The sequence below is a fragment of the Sycon ciliatum genome, chromosome 4, assembly GCF_964019385.1.
Source record: "Sycon ciliatum chromosome 4, ocSycCili1.1, whole genome shotgun sequence".
Classification (NCBI taxonomy): domain Eukaryota; kingdom Metazoa; phylum Porifera; class Calcarea; order Leucosolenida; family Sycettidae; genus Sycon; species Sycon ciliatum.
Window position 1 is genome coordinate 41677410 of NC_088646.1, and position 19985 is coordinate 41697394.

The 19985-nt window shown below is 45.7% G+C and overlaps 1 protein-coding gene and 1 long non-coding RNA gene across 3 annotated transcripts in view; both read right to left on the bottom strand.

Moving 5' to 3' along the window:
* LOC135816230 (uncharacterized) overlaps positions 1-13233 on the bottom strand; it is a 124031-nt gene extending 110798 nt beyond the window's left edge. The window contains exons 1-4 of one of the 2 annotated variants that reach the window (XM_065329638.1): positions 12621-13233; positions 5040-5423; positions 4485-4799; positions 1669-1767 (exon numbers count right to left, since the gene is read on the bottom strand). In XM_065329638.1, the coding sequence (XP_065185710.1) occupies positions 1669-1767; positions 4485-4799; positions 5040-5423; positions 12621-12750 (928 nt within the window). In that variant the 5' untranslated portion in view covers positions 12751-13233. The remainder of the gene's footprint in view (positions 1-1668; positions 1768-4484; positions 4800-5039; positions 5424-12620) is intronic. The other variant, XM_065329639.1, reaches the window with a different exon arrangement.
* Positions 13234-17540: 4307 nt separating this feature from the next.
* Positions 17541-19251, bottom strand: LOC135813726 (uncharacterized). The gene is made up of 3 exons (XR_010553113.1): positions 19147-19251; positions 18819-18850; positions 17541-17731 (listed from the first exon to the last, which is right to left on the bottom strand). It is a non-coding gene; the product is annotated as an uncharacterized LOC135813726 (long non-coding RNA).
* Between the last annotated feature and the right edge of the window lie 734 nt (positions 19252-19985).

Genomic DNA, 19985 nt, shown 5'->3' on the forward strand with positions numbered 1-19985 from the left:
AGCACATTCCACTCGGTCACATGACATGGTGAATATTACCTATACATACCGTATTTTCCGGGGTATAAGCCGCACTTTTTTTTCGCTAAAAATCGGACCAAAATCGCCCCTGCGGCTTATACACCGAATATGCTTGCGCGAATGAATGCTTAGCATACATCAGTATGCATGCTGACGTCATGTGACATGTCATTCGACTCAGCTTCGCGCCTGTGTTGCTGATCAACATCAGTGGCACTGGCAGCGAGACTGAAGATAGTGCAGATGACATGGTGTGATCTGTAGTCAACACAGCAAAACACCAACATTTCTACAGCAACCTGTGGTGCACTAACACTTCATAATCTGATCTAACATGGTATTTAGCTCCATAACCATAATAAATTTGTAGAAAGGCCATTTGTCAATGAGTGTGAAAAATCTTGGTTTGTGGGTGCGGCTTATACTCTGAATACCAACTTTTAGTCAATATTTTGCCTCAAAAAGGGGGGTGCGGCGTATACCCCGGTGCGGCTTATACCCCGGAAAATACGGTAGTTGTACGTCAGCACAGTCATCAAGCAGACACAAAGCTCCAACATCCCAATTGACGTATTTATGTCTATGACACTGGAGATCTACATGCAGGACCATCCCTGCCCGCACCACTATCAATATGCAGGACCATCCCTGCCCGCACCACTATCAATATGCAGGACCATCCCTGCCCGCACCACTATCTACGGCTGCAGACAAAGGACATACATCTTGCTTGTTTGCTTCTGGTCATTCCTGACTACGGGTGCATGCAGACCAACACTATCACATAGAGCATGCCAGTATGGTCAAGTACTGCCATCACTTCACATACATCTATGAATGTGCAAGTACTGCCATCACTTCACATACATCTACGAATGTGCAAGTACTGCCATCACTTTACATACATCTACGGATGTGCAAGTACTGCCATCACTTTACATGCATCTACGGATGTGCAAGTACTGCCATCACTTCACATACATCTACGGATGTGCAAGTACTGCCAGCACTTTACATACATCTACGAATGTGCAAGTACTGCCATCACTTCACATACATCTACGGATGTGCAAGTACTGCCAGCACTTTACATACATCTACGAATGTGCAAGTACTGCCATCACTTCACATACATCTACGGATGTGCAAGTACTGCCATCACTTTACATGCATCTACGGATGTGCAAGTACTGCCATCACTTTACATACATCTACGGATGTGCAAGTACTGCCATCACTTTACATACATCTACGGATGTGCAAGTACTGCCATCACTTTACATACATCTACGGATGTGCAAGTACTGCCATCACTTTACATACATCTACGAATGTGCAAGTACTGCCATCACTTTACATACATCTACGAATGTGCAAGTACTGCCATCACTTTACATACATCTACGAATGTGCTAAACCAGCAACAATCAAGAACTGTACAAGGCACAGTACTAACTGCAGCAAAGTCGGCAGATCAACACCCAAACAACATGCACATGCACCAAAAATAGGAAATTGTACAGAAACAAACATTGCATTCTGTGTTGTGTGATCTCCAAAGCTCATGTCCAGGCCTTCATTAAGTCCCATGAAAATCTCCTCATCGTTCAGCTAGCAGGGATGTCAGTGGGGAACATTATAACTTACACTTGTGTGCGGTTGTGCGGTTGCTGATATACCCACGTTTGCACACACACCGGTCTTCACCAGGCACTGCCACCAAGTTGTAACTGCTATTGCAGTACCCTGTAGCAATGAACACAGAAATACATTACATTGTAACAATGAACACAGAAATACATTACATTGTAACAATGAACACAATGCACTGTTTTTCCAGTCTAATGGCTGGCGCAGTGATAACTTCAATTGAGTAGTGCTTGGATTGAATATGTACATGTGTTTTGACGACTAAGAGGAGCCATGCCAAGGCAAAAATGTTGCCTTTAGCCTACTCCGTACGAAGTGCAGATCTTTGGAACAGAACAGCAAAAAAGCCATAGTCATTAGGGTGCCCCTGGGTGGTTTGGCTGCTCTTCACACAGGTGCTGTACATGTGGCTGCGCTTGTAGCTCATCATTGTACATGTGGTTGCGCATGTAGCTCATCATTGTACATGCGGCTGTGCTTGTAGCTCATCATTGTACATGTGGCTGTGCTTGTAGCTCATCATTGTACATGTGGCTGTGCATGTAGCTCATCATTGTACATGCAGCTGCGCGTGTAGCTCTTTATCGTACATGCTGCTGCATTTGTGTCTCTTTGTCGTACCTGCTGCTGTGTTTGTGTCTCTGGGTCGTACATGCTGCTGACCCGTGGTACACCCTGCTGTGCTGTCTTTGAATGCTTGGTACATGCGGCTGCGCCGTCTTCTGTCCCCTCCGTCCGCACTCGTTCTTGTGTTGTCCCCGTTGTATACGCATTTTCTCATCTTGTCTCCTTTGTATTCGTCCGGTAGCCGTCTTGTCTCCGTCGTATTTGATCGTTTGCCGTCTGTCTCCCTTCCCGTTCGGGACTAGTTGTATCACACACGAGCGCCAATTTCGCCTCCACCGCCCCACGTTTTCCCACGTCTTTATAATATATTCCCTTGCCTTGTCTTGTCTCGTCATCTCATGAGAATAAGAACAGAAAACTCTCTCTGTGTACGGAGAATAACTTGGTCTTTGGCTGTGTGGCGTGGTGCGATCACGCTTAAGGAAAAGTTCGTCGGCAGTCTAAGACGACATTCGGCGCCCATTATTATATTCCCTTGTCTTGTCTCGTCGTCTCATGAAAGTAAAAAGAGATAATTCTCTCTCTCTCTCTAACCGAGAATAACTTGGTCTTGGTCTAACTTGGACGCGGTTGCGCTAGAGGAGAACAGTTCGTCCCAATCATTGACGACATTTGGCGCCCAACGTGGGGCTCGAACCCATGACCCTGAGTTTAAGAGTCTCCTGCTCTACCAACTGAGCTAGCCAATGTTGCGTGTTGAGGAACCTGATCCCTGGTCAAGTAATCACGCAATTAGCATGTAATTCCATGCCTGTGTACAAGGGCAAGCTGTCAATTATCACGCCAATGTGCATACATAATAGTATGTCGTCTATGCCCAGGTTTACGCTGATAGGCCGACATGCCTATCCCCGCGGTCACGGTGTACAGTAGATGAGTTGTGCAAAAATAAATCCTAATACAAGTTCAAATCAAAACTGGGGTAGAGTCAATCAGACTGCCTTGCTCTGTTCATCGCTCAGTCAGTACCTTGCTGAAATCCTGAGCAGAACTGGTCACACCAAGAGTACATAAAACCAGAGTGTGCAACTCGGGATGGTTCCTGTGGGAGTGTAAATTCGTGCAGTACGTCATTTCTGATGGCATGGTAACTTAGTAAGCCACAGGTACGGTGAAAAGTTGCGTAACCAGTCACGGTGGTGCAAGTCACTGAGTTTGTCCTAATTTCGGTTTTTTGATACGGATAGCCTGGTGAATTTACTTGCCAGCGGATGTACGAAACGCACGCAGTCACACAAAAGCACCGAAATCCTAAAACAGGACGTCTAAAATCTTGGCTGATTTCCGAGCTGTGGAACACGAAAATTTGAGCTGTACGCAAATCGCGGCTTGGCTGACCTCATCAGGGTGACGTAGTGCACGAACTGGGCTGTTTCAGATCTGATATGTACAGTCGCACACTCTGGTTTATGTACTCTTGGTGGTACATATACAGTAGAGTTTTGTTTGTTTGTTTGTATTCTTTATTTAGAGTGGGAAGTCCAAAACAGGCCCTAGCCTTATAACAATGGTCCCACTAGTGAGGGAATGCTGTATATCTGTGCATAAGGATTAGTGAGTTTAACAGTGTAACAGTGAGTGTAGGTTGATTTTATAACTCTTTGCATGCTGGGCTCTTTTCACCTGTCCACTGGCTTTCGAGTGCATTGAACCAGCTGGTGGAGTTTGTGCGCACAGCATTTCTGGTTACCTCGATGGATTTTTCATCATACTGGGCTTGTTGGAAGGATCCGGACTACTGAAGTAAGAGAATCCATACTGGTAGCTCTCAGCTCAATAAGCACATCGGGGTCACTTCCACGTCCTCTCTGAACTACTTCACGCGCCTCGGAATGGCACAACAACTCTACCTCACCTTCTTGTTCGTCATCTTACTCAACTTCAACCGGGCTTTCACAATTCAAACTGCGCTGCAAAGATGAGATCCAAGCGCTTCCTATGATGCTCATCACGCACGTGCTGCGCCAAAGTGAAATCCCTGGCATGCTCCAAAAAACTGCGAACTCATGGACAAAAAAATCGCGACAGCTCTGAGCAGTAATTTCCATGTTCATCTTGGTGCAGCTCGGTCAATCTTTATCCTATCGCAAAGAACATTATATCCCTAGGAAGCTGAGCACAAGATCTTCCCAACGGTGTATAACATGTCATCCGAGTGCAAAATGTTAATAGAGCAGGAAACTTACGAGACACGCAGATGGTGGGGCGTGCTGCGGTGCAGGAGTCTCCTAGTACTTTATCGCTCCAAGCATTATACACCAAGCAGTTAGCTGACTCGTCCCTACCGCTGGTGTAGAGGGGTATGGTGGTAACGCTGTTGTCTCCCAACACCTGAGATGAATTCAGGAGGTGAGAGACGCAGCGGAGTTGCCGCATGTCTGTTGGTAACAGCCAACCGCTGTATTGTTCGTAGCACGTCTGGTTTGCATGATCTGCTGAGAATGAGATGCTATGGTATGTATACATGTGTGAGTCACACACTATAGAAGCTGCTTGTGTATCTACAGCAACAAACAACAGTAGAACAGAAATGCTATCAGTTGCATGTCTCAGTGCTAGACTGTATGCAGAGTTAAATTTTCTAATGAAAAAGTACTGACAAGAAATGTGTTAGGAATGTAGTATGTAGCCCAACAGCTTCCTCGGACCAATACCATTCACCCCTGTACCCAGAAGAATGGAAGTTATTGGATGTTTCCTCACACTGTCCCTTGAGCTCATACAATATATTAGTATCTTACTGGTATTCCTGCCGCATACGACTGGGTATTGCACCGTGCAACTCGATCCAGCCAGTTGTAAAACTTGTCCAAAAACTTGGACGGAACACTGGTAAATCCCTAAATTGAACGTAATGAGGCTGTCAGAAACTTCCAAATTGTTCGCAGTATCACGGAAGTGAAGTATATCCAGCAATTTCGTGTAGCTGGTTTGGACTGCCACATTGCCACTGACTGCCGTGTTTCTAAGTGCTCTGACTATGATGGAATTGCAGGCTGTGAGTTGAGGAGAACTGGCCAGGTGGCTGCCGAGTGTCTGACAGAACTTTTCTCCTGCCTCCCAAGGTTTGGTGGTGTTGGTAATGAACACTTCACCTTCATCACCACAATCCACCCACGTGTTCACTGTAATAAAACAAAGAACATCAATGAAATCCCGTTGAGCAAAATATAAAGCACTGCAAGTTCTATGTGTGTGTGTGTGTTGCCCGTGCCTCTTTAGGAACATGTGCTCTGTGTGCGCTTGGTCCGCACGGGCGGTGTGTGGACCACGCGCGGACTGCGCAGATTGTGACGCAGCGCGCATGCGTGCATTGTACACATTCTTGTTTTTCTGTTCCTTGCTTCTTCCTGAGACTCTCCTTGGAGTAAGACTAAGATAATCAGTCCTCTGTTTGTGGTGTACGCGAGGAAATGCGAGAGTACATGTACTCGGAAGGGCCTATTGTCAGGGGAATAAGATAGTATAAGAACGCTTCGACGACAATCGGTAGAGCATGAGACTCTTAATCTCAGGGTCGTGGGTTTGAGCCCCACGTTGGGCGCCAAATGTCGTCGGGGGGGGGGGGGGTCTTACCCAGCGCACACAGAGCACATCTTCCAAAAGAGGCACGGACAACATGTGTGTGTGTGTGTGTGTGTGTGTGTGTATGTGTGTGTGTGTGTGTACATGTGTGTGTGCATACATGAGTGCTTGTGTATGCATGTGCGCGTCTGTGTATGTGTGTCAATCTGTCCGAAGGTTACCTCCTTGCCAAAGCATTAGGAAGTTTGACTAATTTTGGCTCCACAATCCAGTGTGTCGTTACTATTTCCAGTGAGAAATGTAAATATAACGACTGCTTTCCCCTGACAATGGGCCAGGCCCGACACTTTGTTGAAAACTTCACGTGACGGATGCAGCAAAGACACCGAGGTGGAGTATTTGAGCAGAGGGACCCTAATGAGGAAGTAAATCTAACGCTTTAGCGAGTGACATTTCTTCTTTCACATTTCTCCATTATAAGAAGTTCCGTTACGGACTAACGTGGTCCCGCAACTGACCATCGACGAGTAGACCACAAAACACAGAGAAACTCATTCACATCAACATTACGACTCGTTTCAACAAGAACAAACAACACAAAGAACAACGATCGTCAAATCGCTGTCCTGAGCAAAACGTGCACGCGTGCGTGCATTTGGCTTGCGCCGCATGCACACAACGTACCCATGGAGATACTAAATATGGTGCCTGCCAAAGTTCGCGTGCAGCACGGAGTACTCGAGTGTAGGTGCAACGAAAAGAAAAGCCAGAATATTTGACTGCAGAACAAACAGAAACTGACATAATCTGCTGAAGTGAAAGGATGAAGAATAATAGATTACGGAGGTGAAACGTTGCCTGTCAGAGGGTGCTTTCACCCAGAGACAGGGTGACAGCACACCCTGTCAGCGAGAATAAGTTCTACAACATAGAATAGATCGCAGCGGAGTTGCCGCGGATAGCGATAATACGAGTCCATTAAGTACAATGCAACTGATTGGTGTATCAACAATTCTACTTGTATAAAGCACAATCCACAAGATGTTCCGCTCGTGAACATGTTGTGGTACTATCTACGAACACGCATAGCAATTACTGTATCGTAAAATGTGTCTCGACGTAAACACATCATATCGTACTACTCGTAGATGGAACAAATATGCACTCGTGATGTAAATGTAAAACATGCACGAATTGTAACAAACATAACAAATACATATCACACTTGTGAACTTCATAGCAGTAATACACACTGCACGAAGATTACAATACTGCACCTGCAACATGTGACAGTTCTGTACACAATTTGTAACTACAATACACTGATAGTATTAACGTGCAACATGTGACAATTCCAAAGAATAATGTTCAAGAGCGCAGTCTCCTGTCCAAGTTCTGTTGACGTGTTTTAAGGCCCCATGCGTATTATGTGCGGATATTTATATAATATATTTTGAAAGGATTGGGAGAACTTCAAATTTAAAGGATCAATCAGGGAAGTGAACTGCCTGAAAATAGAAAGAATGCCAGACCAACCAGGACTAGATCATGAACGCAATCGGCCCATATGTTGTAGTCTTTTGGATGCTGAGTCGGCTGGTTTTGGTCAGAGAAGGCTGCGATGCAGCGCTCGGCCCTTATTCCCGATCGAATATGGTTGAATGAGCGGTCACGTGCTCATGTGTACACCAGTCGCCTGGTCACCGTGCCTGCAGGGTACAACTTACAGCCTGTTTGAGCGCGTTCCTGTCACTCGAGTTGAACCTTAGAACCTTTGAGTTGAACCTTGGTGTGAAAGTTGAAGCCTGCAGGCACGGTGACCAGACGATTGGTGTACGCATGAGCATAATAATAATAATAATTCGCGGGATTCGCGTTGGCATCGCTTGAATGTTCAGAAACACACAAACTAGCCTTCGCTTCCGCAGGCCACCACTATGCCTATGCCTTGCACACCTTAGTGGCGAATGCAGACCTCACAAGTGAGTCAGGGGAGAGTAGGTGAGTCTCTCAACCAATCGGGCGTGTAACGGCCCATAACCCTGTAAACTGCATCCTTGAGCATGTGACCGCTTATTCAACCATGTTCGATTGGGAATAAGGGCCGAACGCTGCATCGCAGCCGTTTCGGACCAAAACCAGTCGACTCAGCGTTCAAAATGTTGTAATTGTAACACCATGTTGTAAGTGTAACATTACTTCTCCATCAGCTCAACCGCCACCACTGGACTGCCTTTTACACTCTTTTTATTGCAACAAGCAGGACCACGGAAAACGACTACATTTTGACAAGACGACAGACCAAAGACCAGCTCACACAGTCTCGCGCATGCGCACAACACCACCAACCAATGACGCGTGTGCACAGTGACCAAGACGAAACAAACACGTGACACCAAATCTACCACAAAAAGACTACAATATATGGGCCAAGCGTGGTCATCCGTGCTTTTATATGGCGCTTTTAGTGACATTTTGCATACAAATCTCCATCTAGTAGGGCGCATTCCCCCAGTTTCAGTTTCAGTGGCGAGTTCGATTGGGAATAAAGGAGGAAGGGCGCGCCTCAGCTTCCTCGGACCAAAGACCATTCGACTCAGCACCCCGAGGACTGCAATTGATGAAAATAATTAATTATTTGATTTTAGGTTCCCCTTTAAAGGGGAAGTTAATCCTAAAATCAAATTTTCACCAGTTGTAGTCTTCGGGGTGCTGAGTCGAATGGTCTTGGTCCGAGAAAGCTGAGACGCCCCCTTCCTCCTTTATTCCCAATCAAACTCGCCCACTTCCACAGAAACTGGGTGACTGTGCCCTACTAGATGGGGATTTGTATGCAAAATGTCACTAAAAGCGCCATGTCGTTCTTATAAAAGCACGGATGACCGCGATTGGCCCATATGTTGTAGTCTTATGGACGCTGAGTCGACTGGTTTTGGTCCGAAAAGGCTGCAATGCAGCGTTCCTCCTTTATTCCCAATCGAACATGGTTGAACAAGCGGTCACGTGCTCCTGCGTGCCCAAGTCACCTGGTCACCGCGCCAGCAGGCGACAACTTTCACACCAAGGTTCAACTTCGAATGACAGGACTGCACCCAAAAAAGGTCAAACAGGCTAGTAAGTTGTACGCTGCTGGCACGGTGACCAGGTGACTCTGCATCACGCAAACAGCAAAGGCACTACCCCACACAAGAGTGCCCAACTGCTACAAGAGCAGGAGCGAAATACTCGATCTATCTGAAGTTAAATGTAGTTAGATAGGACTTTGCTCTGGGCATGAAAAATTCTGTCGTTATTCGCGAACTGTCGTTATATCCCTAGTCGTTATTAGCAAAGTTTACTGTCTGCAAGGGGTGTTCGCGGTGGTTCCTTCTTCGAGGGAAGCCATCTGACTTTCCGAGAGATCATTTTTCTTTCATACTGATGGGCCCAGGATACGCCTCAAGATGTTGCCATCCAGGAGCTTGGCATGTCCAACCATACTGTAGTCGACAGTGACCTCGCCACCCAGGACATCGTCAACAATCCCCAGCAGCTCGGCGGTGTGGACGATAATGGTGAATCCGTCATCGTCGAGATCGATGAAAGCAAGTACTTCCATTGCAAGTATCACCGCGGCGCCTGACATGAAGGGCACTGGGTGTTCGGGGGCATCGAGTGACACTCTGGCTGATGCATGATCAAGGTTAGTAGCATTATTGCGGAAGAAAACACCGCTGGCTCCCTGCTCCGCAGCATTCACCGGCAGTACCCAGTCTGATCTGTTCTGATGAAAATAAAGTCCATGTCACCAGATACTGTGTTTTTGATCTTGGTTGGCAAGGTTACTGGGGTTCATGTACTCTCAAGTACGCGTGGCAGTTCACAGAATACCAGGAAAGTTCGGAATAATTTTGGGACCCTAAACTGCATGATTACAGAATGAACTACTGTAAAAGCAGAAATTTTCGGTGTTGAAATTTTTTCGGTATTCTCCAAAATCGGCGGTTCGGTGGAGGGAAATTTTCGGTAAACCCGTTTCACAGGTAAGTGTACTACAGAGGAGATTGGATACAACGACCTTGGATATAACGACAGATCGGGTTTAGCGACAAGTTTCTGTTGCCCAAATCCTTCAGCAAGCCCTTTCTGTACATTATAGATCGGGTATGACGACCTCGAAAATAACGACAGATTGAATTTACTGACACTTTATTGGTGCTTGAAGACCTGAAAATGCATCAAATACAGTCAGTATCGCCTATAGTGTTGGTCTTTGATTTTGAGCATTTTATCACTATAAGCGATATAATTATTACTATGACCGATACTGGCTGCATGATTGTACTACGGTATGTGAGTGTGGTATGAAAAGACTCAGCTTGCCATACACATACACACTGCATACTAGTAGTTGATTGCAGTGTACTGTACATGCTGTGTACTCATACTGTGAGAAATCAACACCCTATCATCAGATCATGCCTGTGCAGACAAGGCTACTGACACACAACATCAGCATATCCTCATCAAGGAGGCAATTCGGACAGCACCACTGAGGACTACTGAAAGTAGAATAGAAGCAAATGAAATGTTGGGCTCTTACTGCGAGCTTCATTCTTATTCATAGCTTGTGGAGCTATTTAGGGGCTTTGGGAGCCCCTTTCTGGTACCTAGAATGACTGATCTTTGGTTTTTATAGGGTTCCGCCACCTGTTGACAAAGGAATATCGTACAGATGAAAGAGTATGGGAGGCAAAAAACCGAACACGCTTCTGAAATGCGTAACTTTTAGTAGTACACCATACATTTTATGCAGAGTTCATTATCTGCACCGTACTATAATGCATACAGGAAGTTGTACGCACCAGTTTAGAGTATATTCAGCGGGCTTTAAACTAATCCAAGGCTCTCAACGCGTCCTCAAGAAAAGCAAAATTACGATTGAGCGGGCTTTAAACTCTGATAAGGCCCTTGGCCGGAATGTCGCTGATTGGTCGTTTCCTGGACAACGAGACAGACCTCGTTCTCAACATAGTTATGGCAAATGAAAATGAATTTGAGTAGTTGATCACTATAGCCGCCAACCTTATAGGCGATACGTACTACTGTAAGACATGTATATATAACGAGGAAGCAAATCTAACGTTTTAACGGATGACATTTCTTCGTTATAATAAGATCCGTTGAGGCCGTACTGCTTCATATATGCTGTGTGTGGATATGGCAGAATACTGCAAGATCGTTAACACATCTTCTCGTTAACCTATGAATTTTGGACAATCGTTAAATTTGCGACTCGTTATAATAACATGTCTTACAGTATATAACGACTTTCCTCTTGTAGCCAGTGCAGGCTAAATTTTATTTTTCAAGGAAACCCTTCGAAAATGGTACCAATCGATTCAGCATGGCATTTTCATTCCTCCTGCAAAGTTTCAGCTGATTTGGAGTCATGACAAGGACGCTATGGCGATTTGAAGATCGAAAAACTTCACTTTTGTTTGTCAAGAAGAAAGTACATGATCGCACACAAATCATACAACCCGTGTGGCACAATGATTTTTGAACGAAGTTGATCCGCGGACCCCGCGGCCCGTGCTTCGCGCATGCATGCATGCATACTGCATGCACACACACAGTACACTGTACAGAGGCTTTTTTGAACGCAGATATGTAGTTCTTCGTCTTCTTCGAAATGTCTTCCAAATGCGTGGTGCTGATGTTGTTCTCAGCTTCGTCAAGGCAGAATGCAGCTGCATGTGATGCTCCTGTGTGTTCATGCATGTTCTCTTTTCGCGTCTCGACATTGTAGCGTCCAGTCTCAGCTCGACTGGAGAAGATTGAGGAGACTATGCTTTGATCCACATGGAAAACTCGATGAAATTTGGTAATTATCGTCGGGCGCTAAAAAGCGCTGGGGAGCATGGGGCTAAAACTTCGTAGCAGTCATCCCTACCATGACAGGCATCGACTGGTATATGTTCCATTCTGTTCCCAACCACTACGGGTAGTCTGCGAAGCTTTCTTCTTCGCCGATTCTCGGACAGATCGTACGTCTTCGCACTGTATCTCTCGTCTCCCTCAACGGATCAAAACACGGTTTTCGCCAGGACGAACACAAACCCCCAGATTTCGCGGCGGCAACATCTTCGAGTAGGGAAAAGCTAGCAACTAACCAGGAATCGCCAAAAAACACGTGAAATACTCAGTGTGATTTGCGACAGCTGTCATTGTGCCGTCGCACCATGCATGTACCATGCACGGGAATGGAACACGGATGAGTCGTTTTATTACGACAGCCTGCACTGGCTACCTCTTGTATCAGGCTGAGTGGCATGCATGACTGTAGACACATGTCTGTGTCACATGCCCAGACCTCTGGGCCACTCCACGCGTGCTGGTCATTGCACATTGTAGCCACAGTTCAGCGGTGTAGTTGCTATGCACGACTTTTGGCTTGAACTATGCATGCAAGCCACATGCACACACGTCTGGAATCCATATGCATTATATTATGCACAGGCATATCTGCAATGCATTTCTGTCATTTTTATATACATGTACATATTGCATACTATTTTGTGAATTTCTGCTTTTACAGTGCAGTGTTGCTCAATGAAATCCAGTCGTGTCACTCAAGTACGCGCTGAGCGTTCCGCAGCCCTAGACTTGAGAATACTGGGCTGTGAAATGATGCAAGGCGCAAACCTGAGGGACGCAACTGGATTTCATTGAACAGCACTGTGTAGTGTTCTACATGTAGTACATGATTGTATTACTAATGTAGTGCTACATGATCTAACCAGATATTTTCTTACCATTCTGCTGCTGGGCCGTACACCTGCCAGCATATAACACGTACAACAGCAGCTGAATCAGAACTTTTGCCGATGCGTCCAAGCGCCATCGTTGTTGACCATTTGCACTGCCACTGGTCACACGTAGCATTCTGAATTCTGGTACTTGACGTTCCACTGTCAAGATGAGCTCTTCCAGTTCCACTTCACCACCAATAGTAAAAAATACTTCTAGTTCTAGCTTTCAGCAAGGCTGCCTATCAGTCAATCGACTAGAATGTGTTAGATTTGGTGGACGGATCCAAAACTACCTGATACGATACGTGTACACTGACTGTTGCACTACTGTAGGCGACAACCACCTCCGTGGTTTGCAAAGAATAAGATTTCGCTGAATCAGATTTTACTCAAAGGGTGGCCAAAACCTGTCTCACTAGTTGTTCGTCTTGGCCCTGTCAGGCCTTCACCTCTAGACTAATCTATAGAGACTGCACTCTCTATCGTTCAGGATGAGAAAATGCTCACTGGTCCTGCGAAACAATCCACACATAGCCTTGCAGCGTACGGCAAACCGTAGTTATCGCGGACAGCCGAGCAGCAGGCAAAAGCCACGCGCGTGGCTAGGCGCGCAACTCGGGGGTGTCTGGCATGCAACGGCGGGCAACCGTACTAGGGAAAGCCCAGGTTGCACCATGAGCAGTGTACGCCGCGCCCACATGCACAGGCGAGACTACCCCATATTTGCATGAAGGTTGTACAAGCTACAGTCCATTTCAAAACTATACGCGTACCTTCTATTATAGGCAAAAACCGTTATGCCAGCATCTATACCACATAAAATCTGTGATCACTTTGTGCATAAATATTTCCAAATTGGGCGTCTGTTATCCAATCCTTTAGAAACTATGAGAGTAACTAGCTTGTGGAGCGATCCTGAGCAATATTCCGAAAACTATTCTCAAAAAGTTCCAGCCAAATTTGAAATATTTCAAAAACCCTACGCGTCTATAGTTTTGAAATGCACTGTAGTATTGATGCAAGGATTACTACAGACAGGGCTCATGTATGGTGCCTACATAATAGTCTTAGGAAGCAGGTTCTTTCGTGGCACGAAAGGGCTCCAGCTGCAGCGCGCGTACTTCAGCCAAGCGGCAATGCATAGTACATTTCTGCCATGTGAACACAATAATAGAAAAGCTGACAGGATCGCTTTAATGAAACCGAGCATGCAAGATAAACTGCAACAAGGCGGTACGGGGAAGAGGTAGAGGCGGTACGGGGAAAGGACTAGTACAGTGCCAGGCAGAGACAGGCGGTTTGGCAAGCGTGCACCGGACATCGAACAGGTGGCGCCATGGCTCGATGAAATGAAAATCCGCCATACATGTATATGGCGGATTTTCATTTCATCGAGCCAACTGTTCGATGTACGGTGCAAGCTTGCTGTCTGAACTCGGACACTCAATGTGTAAACGGAATCGTTGTACACAATAAGAACGCCAAAAAGGGACAAAATAAACAAAAGTCGACAGCAGTTTGTCGCACTGGTACTTCCTCCAAGGCGGTATGGCGGAGAAATGCATATCACGTATGGAAAAGGCGAAGTCCCCGGTACGCGGTGGCCATCGGACCAACGATAACAGACACCACCATGGAAAATTATAGCAATAAAAACTGCTTTATGGCAGTTTTCTAAAAAAAGTTATTGTGTTCTAGGCCATGGACCCCGTCTAAAAAGTAAGAAATTAACGAAATGTGATAGCTGAAAATTAAAATTTCACACAAAACCTCACAATAATCACAACACTTGAAATGCTGCTTTCAACACTAAACTTGTACTCCACCAACAATTGGCGACATGCATGTCATGCATGCATGCATAGGAAAGAGGATCACGAGGAGAAAAGGTCTTCTACATGTTGCTTTTCATTCTGTGTGTGATTATTGTGAGGTTTTGTGTGAAATTTTAATTTTCAGCTATCACATTTCGTTAATTTCTTACTTTTTAGACGGGGTCCATGGCCTAGAACACAATAACTTTATTTAGAAAACTGCCATAAAGCAGTTTTTATTGCTATAATTTCTTCTGTTTTTTCTGTCACCAATCAATGAAATGCCCTATCAATATGTAAATGATGGCCTTCACATCATATCAATACCGTATTATACGCATTGATGTGCAAGCCTTTTCTTGCAGAAAATGGGACTAGCATGTTCTTCAGCTGCGGGGATACATGTGAGTAGTGGTGGACCGTGGTGATACCTTTTTTATACGGAGGTCATTCTGTGCATGTTGCTGTAGCAGAATTTCATGACTCTGTCATAAAATTGTCTTGCCTTTCAGATATTTCAGATTTCCCCAGGCGAAGCGCCAGCACCCCAAATCAAGACTTTTTTATTTTCCGTGGCGGGAAATCGAGCTTTTCTAGGTATCTACAGCCTGTAGAAATTCAACGCTGAGAATTTCCAACTATTGTCCGGCTTTGGTCCTCTGCCACCGACATATCCTTTGAAGGAGAATGCTGAAACCAGTTGGTTGCTCTTCAGTAGTTCTTTCTCTATCGTATACATATTTTTGTATGTCGACACATGCCGTGTGCGACGACGTAGACACTTCTCAACACTTGAGTGACTTGAATTTGGCCATGATGACCGAATGTCATTGGACCGTGGAGTCGAGTAGAGGGCTCAGGCTCGATCGGCACAACGGGTACGTATAGCACAAGGGTAGGGCTAATGATATATCAAGTTGTTTGCTGTGCACAACCTTGGGGCGGAATTCGGCACGAAATTCTCAGCTCGCCAACTGTTGAGTATACCATGCAATACGTAGGTTTAAACTCATGTTACAGTGCTATCACGGTTGCAACCCTCTTTCAAAATGGTGACATAGCCAACAACCACATAATCAAGAGTCCATAATGGACTCTTGACATAATCCATATCAAATCTTGCCCCTTGTTTTCTTTCTAAGTGTGAGAAATAGAAATAATACCAGTCCTAATCATTGACATTGGAAAATGCAAATCACGGTCTATTATCGACACATTGTACTGTCACGGACATGGAAATCCAGTCGATTGACCGGGGCCGGCGCCCTCAGCGCGTACAGAACGTTGCATGCAGTGCACATGTTGATCCAATGCGACCAGCAGCAGCGCATGATAAACCGTGCTACGGCTGCATGGCCAGCGCCTTGGGGCCGCTATACGTGCGACCGGATTTCCATGTCCACGACAGTACATGTAGTACCATGCAGCCTGGTAGTGCATTTGGAGCAGGAAAGTGAATGGTAGCACTGCGGTGGTGAACACATGAGCTGATGACAACCATCGTCGTCTTGTTGGTTTGTGTTGTCACCAGTTCATTGCAGGTTGAACGAGGAATGAACGTCTACTCTTTCTTTCCAAAACTGGCTGGGCACACGCCAATGAGACGGAAGCTAGTGCCAAACCAGTCCTTGGAAGTTTTGTTGTGCTGCTGGACTTTTAATCATCATGTAAAGTATATTCCGGTTTCTGAGTCTTCGTGTGCGCCTGAAGAGCTACACTGTGTAGAGATGTTGGAAGTTTATCCTGCTCACGACACTGCACCAAGTACAAGCACTTCCCCGGCACTGCCTGAGCCCTGTTCTATGTTTACTGTGACCAGGAGAAACAACTAGAAATTTGGAGCTTGAGCTGGAATGCTGGTGCTCTCTCTCTCTCTCTCTCTCTCTCTCTCTCTCTCTCTCTCTCTCTCTCTCTCTCTCTCTCTCTCTCTCTCTCTCTCTCTCTCTCTCTCTCTCTCTGTCACGTTCTGCCACTGTCCGAAACCGGTGCATGTGCTAGCATGTCGAAGCGCATTGTGTCTGAGTCACGTACTCACTCTCCTGCTCCTCCCTCATATGCCCAAGACAGTATGACCCACTGTGAATGCAGTTCATGCCCACATGTGAACTTGTGTGATTCTCTTGTAGTAAGCTGACACGTGTGTACTTGCACGTGTTGTGTACATGTGTGTGTGTGTGTGTGTGTGTGTGTGTGTGCGTGTGTGTGTATCTATGGGACTGCGTTCTCCTATTCTCTCTCTCCGGTGCCTTCGAGGCCCACGCAACCCTTGTGGCAGTGGCTCGACAGCACAGGGCAGGAGTGTGCGCGCGTGCATGTGTATATGTGTGTGTGCGCGCACGCGTGTGTGCATGTGCATGTGTGGGTGTGCGCGCGTGCATGCAGATGCGCTGATGCTCAGCTCTCCAGAATTATGTCCGTGTGCGTAGCCAGTGTATGGTGGCAACATAGCCTTCCTTCATGTATAATTGTATATGTGTATGCGCATACTATTTGGGATGCTTTACTGTTTTTGGTGGGATCCAGTTACATAGTTTTCTGTTCAATTATTTATGTTTATACAGTTGCTGTATTTGTAGTGCAACTTTATGTCTTTCTGCTGGTCAAATTGTCGTCTTGATGGTGTTCTAATACTGATATACATAGAAAATATTACCCTCAGAAAGTGTGCTCGTTGTGAAGTTGTCCTTCTTTGGGCTCAAACCATTGCTCGTGTATAGGTAGATACATATCAGTGGGTTCGATTGGTGGCGAGAGGTCAGCCTAAATTGTTTGGGGCGGAATTCGGCACGAAATCCACGCTGAGTACTTTTTGACGACGAGTTGCGTCGGTCTTGAAAACTCTGGCGAGAAAGCGAGGAAAATGATGTCGCTTGGAGCTTTCCGCGAAACTTAGGGCAGCTAATGCCCGCACCTTCCCAAACATTGCCTCGGAACAAGACGATACCACCAGGGAAGCTCTTGTGTGCAAGGGATAAAATAGTCTCTTTTTGGCGATATTGAGCTGAGTTTCAAATTTCCCGGGCCTGGGGTCGGATTTGGAAAATAAAAGTGCAACTTTTAGGGCTCTTTTTCGGTGCTGGCGCTTCGCCTATCCCCACCCTCGATCAGATTTATTTGAGAAATGTAACCAGGTGCGTGTCGCAGATGTTTTTGTTGATTCTGTGTTTATAATGGTTTATAATCATGGGTTATCGTGATAAGGTCATCCTGCACCATATTGCACTGAAATCGTAACCCTGTTGATGTCGATACAACTTTTGGAAGTAGTTCAATGACTTCGAACTGTTAGTCCACGATTTTCTAAAACAACACAGCAAAGGAGGAACAATAAACATGTATTAAAATGTAAACAAATACATTGCTGAGTCCGACACCTCGTTCCACCAACTACACTGATCCTGAGGATAAAAGGGGCAAGGCTATGGTTGGAGGTACTGAGAGATAAACAAGGCACTCCATAATAATAGAATCGTACACATTTTTGGTGAGTATGAATGATATCCAGTCGAACCTCTTTAGGATGAACACCAAGGGACCGATGATATTTATTCTGTGAGTTTGTCTTAACCTATTTTATAACCAGTGAATACAATTATTTCTCCAATAGACATACGAATAGATTTCTTCTACAGCGAAAGATTCTAAGCCACACCAACTCATTGACTCGTCTCGTATGAAACAAATGTGTCACTAGAGAGGTTCTGCAAAACGAAAATGCGTACAAACAGTCGTTCCACGTCCTGAAGTGCGAAACTTCGCACAAACTTTCGCAACTTTGGACGCGAAACTTGCAGGGAACGCGAAATGAACAGTCGTACACACTTTCGTGAGATCGGGTCATGGCGTACGTGCACTTGGCCCGCGCAAACTACGAAAACGTGCAGAACGCAAAGTTTGTGCAAAAATTCGTACACACTTTCGCAATGACTGTCGCGAAACTTGTTCGAATTTTCGTTTTGCAGAACCTCTCTACTGAACGTTTCTTTAGCAACATGACGGCAACTGAAACAGCAACAGAGAAAGTACGATACATGTACAGCACATTCTTGCAGGTACTACAAACAGATTGCAGATCGTAATTCTTGCCTTGGCGGCACGAAACTTCATTTGGGGCAGTGCAATCTCGGCGGAACTCACAAATAATAAATCAAACAGCCCAGACTCGAGTAAACAAATCTAATCATACAAGTTTACTGAACCTCTCCACAATGGAGATTTTCCCTGATATGCGAATTTATTTTGCAAACTCGGTCAATGGGTCCTTGAACCTTTCCCTCCAGATTGGGAACTGCCAACGATAGTATGCCACTGACCAGTGCCTTACTTGTAACGTACCAATGTACAATGAATATGAGTATTTCGACAACACATCTAACATAAGCCTTACCGTCAAGAAGGTGAACTCGCGTTCTTCGCACACTGTAGACAAGGGCAAAGAGGTAAAAATGGATCTAAATCCGAATAAAATCAGCACACGTTTCCGTAAATGAAAGGGTGAGCATAAGCAAATGAATCGAAGGAAACCGGTCAACTCAGAGATCACCTGTCATCGAGTATTCCGTAAAAGGGGGCCTCGGCAGCGGAAAAGCTAATTTTAGAAAAGAGATCCTGCCAGCTTTTCCATTATTTATTGCATTCCGCCCAAAATGAGCACACTTTTCGTAAATGAAAGAGTCAACACAAGCAAAAGAATCAAAGGTAACTGGTCAACTCACCTGTCGATATTGAGTAATATTCCGCGAAAGGAGGTCTCAGCAGCGCCGAAACGAAATAAGCCAGGCCAGGATCTAGGAGACGAAATATCCGAAACAGCTCATACAAGAAGCAGTTCCAAAGGAGGAAGTTCCTCGCGCATGCACATCCGAACACGGACTGCATGCACTGCATGCAACACAATAGAGAGGTTCTGCTATACGGAACTACGTACCAAATTCCGTGTCAACTGCAGTGCAGTTTGACACGGATTTTTCCTACGTTGCACCGGTTCTGCTGTACGTAGCATGCACGAAGCATGCACGAACACCCCGCCACATATGTACTCTGTACGCTCACTTTTCACACGGAGTCCAGTCCGTGTGAAGCGAGCTTCACACGGAAAACGGTATGAAAAAATCAGTATCAAGCTAAATCCCGTACCGCGCGCGGCGAAGTTTCCATACGTACTTTGGCACGTTATACCGTGTGGCAGAACCTCACTAATGTCTGCCGTGCACGTGCACAGCACGCGGCTACCAACCGTTGGTAGATCTATACCGTACCGAGCACCTTACGTAGAGACTTACGTAGCCTAAGTGAAATACCGAGCACCTTACGTAGAAACTTACGTAGCATAGCGGTGTCGTTTTTCTTGCCATGTGAACACAATAATAGAAAAGCTGACAGGATCGCTTTTCTAAATAAGGCGCGAGAGCTCACCAGGTAATTGGGCCGCGCGCGGCCGCGGGAAGGAAGACAGAAAATAGAGGACCCAGCATGGGCCGCATTAGCGCGTGGCAAGCGCAAAATAATGGTGTAAGACGTACTCACGAATTGCGAAGGCCACCACCACGCGAGA